The 8,841-nt window shown below is 42.5% G+C and overlaps 1 protein-coding gene across 2 annotated transcripts in view; it reads left to right on the top strand.

Moving 5' to 3' along the window:
- Window positions 1-3,365: 3,365 nt before the first annotated feature.
- Window positions 3,366-8,841, top strand: part of LOC121510986 (serine/threonine-protein kinase MARK1-like) — a 54,506-nt gene continuing 49,030 nt past the window's right edge. The window contains exons 1-2 of one of the 2 annotated variants that reach the window (XM_041789437.1): window positions 3,366-3,751; window positions 7,839-8,039. In XM_041789437.1, the coding sequence (XP_041645371.1) occupies window positions 3,701-3,751; window positions 7,839-8,039 (252 nt within the window). In that variant the 5' untranslated portion in view covers window positions 3,366-3,700. The remainder of the gene's footprint in view (window positions 3,752-7,838; window positions 8,040-8,841) is intronic. The other variant, XM_041789436.1, reaches the window with a different exon arrangement.

Below are 8,841 nucleotides of genomic sequence, written 5' to 3'. Positions count from 1 at the left end.
TGAGAATGCAAAACTCTACAAAACATCCTTCTTCCTGATGAGGCTGCTCATGGTATTTCCCACACTTCTGCAGGATGCGTGCAAACACTGTTACTGACTGGAAACTAAGCATGGCTTGACTTTCACTGGTGAGACTGAGTCAGGCAAAAACAGCAGTGGTAGAGTGCCAACGCTGACAGATGCTACTGTGCTATCCTTCTCATAATAACTTTAACCCCCTCCTCCTTTCTCTGTCTTTCTACTCTTTCCTCTCACCCCCCTCCCCATCCTGCAAATACAGTTAACTGCATGACCATCCGCGATGAATGGCGGTTAACAGCTGCCTGTTTTTTGATGGGTGCCTGTGAGAGCATGTAATTGCATTTGGCCCTGGGTGTACATGCACTCATTAAACCAGTGTCAGTGCCCATTACATTCCACAGCAGTGCAGCTCAGGTACAGAATGCAAATCCCAGACACGAACACTGTGCTCTGTCTGCATATGCTTCATTACTTTAGCACATGAGAAGGCCTCCACACTTAACGCATCATTCCAAGCGAGCACAAATAAAATTAGAATTTAATTCACTCTGTTTGAATTTAAACAAACGTCAAAAACTGTGTAAATGTTATCAGATCTAAAGTAGATACTTGCAAAATACAGCCAAATATCTCACTATTAGCAGACAGAGGATGTGTGTTGCTGGGATAATTTAGCTGGTCCCAGTTGTTCAGGCTCAGAGAGGATAAAATCTGCTATGTTGGGACCCGATCCATGCTGGGATCAGATGCAGAATTCAAAAAATGCCCATCTGCATGCCAAGAGTTGATGTTGGATAACTTTGTTTTGCTGAAACACCTTACAGTATCTCCCTGCTTTTTTTCTAGTACAAAAATGCTTTAAGTCCAAATCTTCTCAGGAATTAATTTAAAATCTCTAACCTGAACTTTCTAATGATGGGAAGGAGGCTGCTGGTTCTTAAAGATTCCTCAAAACTACAAAAAACAACAAAAAAAAAAAAACCAAAAAAAAAAAAAAAAAAAAAAAACCAAAAAAAAAAACCTCTCATGTTCTCAGTGGCTTTCAGGTCTCATTTCCGTCACTTATTGTGATACGTTATGTCACTCTGTGTCCATTGTTATAGTGGGGGCCTCTCTGCTGTGTGAGACAAATCATCAGTCATGTAACAGTCAGGAAGGTGCACTGTCCAGATGTATCCCACCATACTGCTGCAGAGACAAAAGAGGCATGACATTTCAATAATGGGTATTAAAACATGGTGCATAGGTTGTTCTTCGGCACAGTATGACATAACAGAATATCCATGACATATGAGACTCAGGATAACAGCTGACTAAGAGATGACCAGTGGTATTGTTTGTTGAAGGTCCCACATGTCTTATCCTGCACATGTGCTGGCTCATGCTGGTGCAGTCTGACACCTAGTGGAAAAACTGTGCATGCACACAAAAATTCATATGCCATATTATTATCACCACACCCAGAGAAAACCAAAGTGATAACAACTGATGGATTTTATTTTAAAGATTATCTATAAATAAGAAAAAAATCCTGCTGCACTAAATCTCCCAAGAGCACAGTGGCCTCCATAATTCTCAAATGGAGGAAGTTTGACACAACCATGACTCTTCAAAGAGCAGATTTTTCTGGCCAAACTGAGCAAACTGGGGAGAAGGGCTTAAGTAAGAGAGAATTCTAAATGTTATGTCTGGAGGAAAACAGCTACGGCTAATCACCAGCCCAATACCATCCCAACAGCAGAGCATGGTGTTAGGGCATGGATGGTTATCTGTAGCAGGGACTGGGAGACTGGTCAGGGTTGAGAAAAAACTGAATGGACCAAAGCACAGAGATATCCTCAATAAAAACCTGTCCGGCAGCACTCAGGGCTTCAGACTGGGCTTAAGGTTCACCGTCAAACATGGCAATGACCCGAAGTACACAGCCAAGACGATATGAGAGAGGTTTAGGGGCAACTCTGTGAATGTCCATCGCCCATCTGCCACTCAAACAGAAAAGTGTGATTCATCACTCCACAGAAGACATTTCTACTGCTCCACAGTCCAGTGGCAGCGTGCTTTACACCACTCCGTTGCACACTTCACATTGGACTTGGTGATATGAGGCTTGCATGCAGCTACATTGCCATAGAAACCCATTCATGAAGCTGCAGCTGCACTGTTTTTGTGCTTACATTAATACTAGTGGAAGTTCAAAACTTCCACTAGTGGAAGTTTTGAACTCTTACGCGTCACGCCACAGTCGTCGACCCCACTCTGTGATTTTTGCAGATTTACTGTTGTTCCTAAATGCTTCCAGTTTCTAATGATATCACTTACAGTTGGCTGTGGAGTATCTCTGGTCACTGAGCTCTTCAGAAAGACACAGAAAGACACAGTTTTTAGTCACAGTCACAAATATTTGTAAATGGACATGGTCAGGAGCTTGATTTTTTACACCTGTGGCAACAGCTCAGATTGAACACTTGAATTTAATAATAATCAAATCAATAATTATCCGGGCTGACTAAATACTTTTGGCCATTTAGTGTATGTAAGGGAGGAAAAAAAATCAAAACCAATTACTGAAGGAGTGGGATTAAATCAGTCTGTACTTCTACCCACTTCTTTTAATATGTAAATAATAATAATAATAATAATCAAATGGGTTTCTTCTTTTGACTTTTGGTATGTTTTTTAATATCTGTCCGCAATAATTAAAATATTTTTGTCTTCAAAATATACAGTTCAAATAATGATTTGGAAAATAAATAAATCTGAATCTTGTAGCTATTTTTCCCCTGCTCATTCAGTGAATTGTATTTTCATTACTGGAGCTGGGATTTGTTGTGTAATGCTGCAATTAGCCAGCAGATAGCGCAGCCTGTCCAGTGCACAGATGGACACAGGCTTTATCCATGTACTAGGCCTCTATCTGGACATTGTTTACCACATTCAAACACCACATGAAGGGGAAATCACTGAGCTTTAACACCATGTATGCAATCATGACGTTAAACCAAGGCGTACACGGTTAATCTTACAAACATTAACAAAACAAGGCATAAATTCATGGTTTTACAGGTATTTTATGAAACAGTAATTTCAACCCCACTTCAATGTCCTTAATATGTAACATTAAAGCTTTATGTGGATCGATTCTAAGTAATTAAGGGATGTCCTACAGTTATATTTGGTCTAAATTCAGGAACACTGTAGCAGCTGTGTGCTTGACTGTTTTCTGGTGACACGAATAAAGAGCTAGAAAGAGGAGACAAAGGGAGTGTATTTGTGTGAGACATAGAGGAAGAGAGCGAGAGAGAGATCCCTCCATCCTTCCTGGTGGGAGGTTTGAGATGCGCTGCGCAGACCCGTCCGTTACCGACGCATCTTCCTGGCCTGCCCCCCTTCTCTCTCTCTCTCTCTCTCTCTCCCTGCTCCCCCCTCTCTCTGTCTCTCTTTCCTCCTTTTCTGTCTGCCGCTAGCCTACCTGAAGGGAAGCTCACCGCCGAGAGCCTAAAGAGACCGAATCTGGCGTGTCGGCTGGGCCCTGCCCGCGCTATGCTGCGGTAAAAACCAGGGCCGCTGTTTGCGGTGTTTCCAGGGGATGTAGAGAGGGACGGAGGCACCGCACCGCGCCGTGTCTGCTCTGCTCTGCCCAGCCCGCTGCATCGCTGAGCGGGCCTGCGAAGCACACAAGATGTCGACCAGAACGCCATTGCCCACGGTGAACGAGCGTGACACCGAAAATGTAAGTGCTGTTGTCCTCAGACGCCGGGTGTCTTAACGGACGTGGGAGCGGGGTGAATATGAGCAGGGATTTGGCTTTTTTGGCGCACTTGTCGGTGCATGTTTAGCTGAGCCTTTTCGCTGCTAGCGTTGCAGAGCTTCTCGATCAATGAGCACTCAGCCTATTTTCCACTGTGACGGGAATAAAACGCAAGCAGCCTTGAATAACCCAGAATAGAGGTGCAGTTTGGCTATGTCTGCCCGTGTTGTTGTGTACAACTAAGCTAGCCGTAACAACGCACTGCGTCAGTATGCTGCCTTTAATGATACATGCGAAGCTTGAATGTTAATGTGGGAGAATATAAACGCTGCCTTCATGGCCTGTGGGAGAATTTATGTGGCCCTACTAGTGCAACTGGGGGTATTTTCTGGTCAATATTTAGGGAGGGTGGGGGAGGATGTTGCCCTACTTTTCAATGGCAACGCTTGGTAGCATCGCAATGTGACATCCATCACCTATTGGGCCCTGTTGTAACTGCACGCTCAGAGCTGATGAGGAGGAGGAAGAGGAGGAGGACTGAGGTGTTATTATTCACCATTCCGCTGCCACGATACTGAAGAGCAGCACACAGGCATGTATTTATTCACAGGCTAAAGAATTAGCTGCAGATTTCTCATTCACTGCGTGTGAAGGAATGTTTATGAACGACCCCCCCCCCCCCCCCCCAGGTGCTGCTCGCGCGCTCCCGGTCACGCGCACACTGAGCAGCATAATAGAAGGAGTATCTCTGTTGAGATCAGTCCAAACGAGGACTACTGTGTGTATGCTGACAGGCTCTGACATATCTAGGTTTGTCTCATTTTTTTTCTTGGAAACAAGATGAGGCAGAGGCTAAAGCCTCCTATTAGATTGTGTTACAGTGGAAAATTGCCAGAAGCGTCCATCAAAGGTTATTCTCATCTAAAAATAGTCCTTTCATATCAGCAGGAGAACATGCACAATCATTGTCATCTTCAGGTACCATAATGACATTACAAAAGTGCTTATTTCAAGTTATATAACATCCTTTAATGTATCTTTACATCATTTCTTCTCTGGTGTTCAGTGATGCATCAGTGTATGGAGTTTTTTAATGCAACTGTCTCACAGTCTAATGCTGCTTTAGGTCTCACAGACATGGACATAGACTGCTCAACGGCTATTAAAACTCAGCTCAGCAGCACTGGCAGTAGCCAGCCAGCCTAGCCTTCCTCTGTTTGACTCCATCAGGCAGCCCCAGGGCCCACTAGCAGCTGAACTGCATTGCATAACAGCTTATTACTCAGAGAGACGAGTGGCTTTTAGTGCAGCAAAATAGAAGGAGCTCTCCACTGGCTTTCTTACTTTTATGTGTCTGTGCAGGTGTTTGTTATATTTGATTTGTCTGCTGTTGGTGAAGACATAATGCCAGTAGCTGGGCAATAATGGACATGAGGGTGAAACAAGCTTTGTGAATCAATCTTCTGCCAGCAGAAATGCCAGCTTGGTTAGTTTACAGAATTGGAGCCACTCAAAATGTGTTTGCCGGCTAAGGTTGATCAAATTTTCAACAAGTTTTTGATATCACATGTTTCTAGAACTGTACAAATGTTGTTCTTTGAATAGTAGATAAAATGGAAAATACTGAAACTTTAAAAACTACCTCAGTTTCATCAGACATCTGCATAGGGTAGGAATAAATCCACCAGACATTGCAGGCAAACTCCTGCACACTGTCTAAATTTCACAAAAAATGGGAAACTTTTTTATAAACTTCAGAAAGTGTGCAGGCATTGCCTGTAACTTTTAAGTCATTAAATACAAAAATTACTCAAAATCTGGTGCCACAGACATTGAGTTTTTGATGCCGGGGTACCTAAACAGATAACAATAGTGTTTGATGTTTACTGAGGGTCCACTGATACTTGTTTTTCAGGGCTGATGTCGATACTGATTATTACAAGTGCAAGAGACTGATAACCAATTATTCGGCCTATTGGAAATGTACTGAGTGTGGCCAAACTAAAACTGCATATGTGAATGATCTAGCACTAGTTCTGTCAACTAGAGAAATAACACAAGCAATACAGTAGAGACAGGATACAGGAAGTGATGCCGTAGGCTTACTGTGTCAGTGGCACCCACGCTTAAGTGTTCATTGGCTAGTTCTCATGAGACGTCTGGCCAATCAGATTGGGTTGTATGCAGTCGTTGGTGAGACTGTGGAGAGTGAAGTAAGCCGTAGGGAAGACACACCTCTCAACGGAGCAAAAGTAGTGCACTTGGTAAAATAAAATTCCAAATCTGTTATGTGGCCAAGGGCTGTATATCGGTCTCAATATTTGTTTGCTAATGGGTCAATCCCTAATCTTTTTTAACAATATGCCTTCAGTGTTGACCTCATGTTGGAACTAACTTGCCCACCTATTATGCAAACAATAGCCCATACATCATTTCCACGGCTTTCTTGCTGTGGCTTAGCCCTACATCCCGTGTGCAATGATGTTGCTGGCAATAACATCAAATGTGCACAAATTAGCCATTAGCTAGGAGGCTAGCATTGCCTCTTTAATGGCTTTTCTCCTTCATTTGGTCATAAACATGCATTTAAAGGAAATACTGATACAATTTATCCTATAAACCATGTGGGGGTTTAGTAAAATTAAAGATGATTTGATTTAAGATGAAAAGTTATGTAGGAGTACTGATGTGTAATTTTTGAAGTTTGAAGACAACACTCTTATATGAGATTAATGGGAGCTGGCTCCCATTAGAGAACTAGTTTCGCTTTAACAAATTTTCTTGTTGTTTTAAAGACACCATGCTTTTGTTTACTAGCGGACTATCCCGGATCACATCAGTTCACAGGGTGGTTTTTAATGTGTGTAAGTATGCTTTCTATCTAACTACCAAACCAGCCCAGGTAAGGGCATCCCAGACCACCTCCATATGAAGTCTGAGCTGACGGAAATCAAACCATTTGTAGTTCACACTGATGTGCATCCATACCTAGTATTAAGGTACCACTCAGTATGACAAAGTTGACTTAAAGAGAACTAAACTATAAATATTTACTTGCTGTATAAACAATAATGACAATCCATGGTGGAAAAATCCCTCTGTCTTGGTGGGGGTTTTGGTGCATTAGAAATGAGGATGCTGACTATAATTGGCACCAAATCAACATCTCTCTTTTCTCTCTCTCTCACACACACACACTCACACCGTCACACCAGGAAGTGTTTGAATCCTGCAGTGTAGCTCTCTTTCTGTCAGGATGCATGAGAGGTGAGTTGATGCGCACCCTGCAGGGTGTAGCATTTCCCCCCGTGAAATGAGAGCAGGGGAGCCTGGGTAACCAGACCAACGCTTTATTCTCTGGCTGGGGTGTGGTGCTCAGGAGCAAAGGATCATGGGATCTCTGACCTGGACTGACATCAGCAGCTGTTGTAGAGGAGAGGAGGCAGAGCAGCAGAGACTGGGGGCAGTCTGTGCCAACATCATGCCAGGGTGTTACACGTTCACCTTCAGATGTCAGTCAAAGGGACGGTTTTTGTTTGTAGGTTCAGCTAATATTGTTAGAAGTCTAGACTCTGCTCTTAAAATTTATTTGGTATTCCCAAGGGCACAAAGGCAAAAAAGTCCTTCTTCTTTTGTTATCAAACTTTGTGTGGTGACTGATAAGGTCTGTAGGTTAAGAGGTTAAAATGTCACGGAGGGAAGAGAAGAGGAAACCTGATTCTTTCCTCCTCTTTGTCCCTTTAATGCAGTGCACCACTCTCTGTGCCTGCATGCACAGAAAACTTACTGACAAATGCTCAGACAAACACAAACACATGCAGACTTGGCACAGTGGTTTCTTTCTTGTATCTGAGTCATCTGTGTTAATGAGTGCATCTTTGTTTGCACTGAGGATATCCTAGCTTCAATCTCCACTGCAGCATTCTGCTGCATAGTTTCTATGGCATAGAAAGGAAGCTTTGTGTTCACTCACTGTCCAGTAAGAAGGCAGATAAATTCCAAAATATCTAATGTTGATGTCTGCAAAAATCAAAGTGTCTTATCCGTACATGTTTGACGTGTCTTACAGCACTCATCGGTGGATGGCTTCGTTGAACCTCCAGTACCCCCAACTAAGTCTGCTAGTCGCCACAGCTTGCCTCGATGCCGCAACTCCTTCACCTCCACAGAGGAGCATCCTCATATTGGCAATTACCGCCTTCTGAAGACTATAGGGAAGGGGAATTTTGCCAAGGTGAAGCTGGCACGACACGTCTTGACTGGACGAGAGGTAAGACGGTTTTATGTATGTCTTAAAAAGCATTATGAGAATGATGTTTTATCCTTAAATCCCAAAATCTACCATGTCAGGTTCATGTCTGTGTTGATAAATGATCACAGGTAGGGGCACAGCTTCTTAGTGTCCTTTAAGTTCATATGTTTGATAATTTCCTGATTTATAGACAGCTTTTTGTGAAACTTGGATGAAAATAGTTTAAGCAAAAAAGATGTTCCACATGACCAGCGATCTGAAATCAAAGCATATTTAACGTACCCTAAATGTGACCTAAAAAAGCATATGTTCACAATAGTATAAAAACACTATTAGGACATGAATCACACACATTTAATTTTACTCATCAGAACAAGTATATTTCAGCACTTCTTTTAAGGTGTAGTTATCACTGGGGAAACCAGTGTTGTTTTTTTCAGATAACCACGGAAATAAGTCAGAAAACCTCAAGAAAATGTCCAAAAATTATTTGTTATTACAAGAAAACGGCAAAATAAAATGCATGGATTCATGTCTACGTAGGGCAGTTGATTCAGTTGATAAACTGAATAATTAACATACTTTACTAACAAGGATATATTTTTGAATGTTGAGTATGTGGAAGTTGTGAAACAGTTCACCTATATTGGCATCATAATCCATCGATCCGCTGACTGCGAGATGGAGATCAACCGCAGACTTTGCTTCACACAAGGGTGATGGGCTTGCTGGGAAAGGCAGTGAGCTGCTCAAGGTATCTGAGCATGTGGACGAAAGTCAAAGTCTTTCAGTCCTTGGTCCTCGGTCTTACTATACTCTT

This window comes from Cheilinus undulatus, linkage group 6 (genome assembly GCF_018320785.1).
Source record: "Cheilinus undulatus linkage group 6, ASM1832078v1, whole genome shotgun sequence".
Lineage (NCBI taxonomy): Eukaryota > Metazoa > Chordata > Actinopteri > Labriformes > Labridae > Cheilinus > Cheilinus undulatus.
This window is presented reverse-complemented; position numbering and strand designations above follow the sequence as displayed.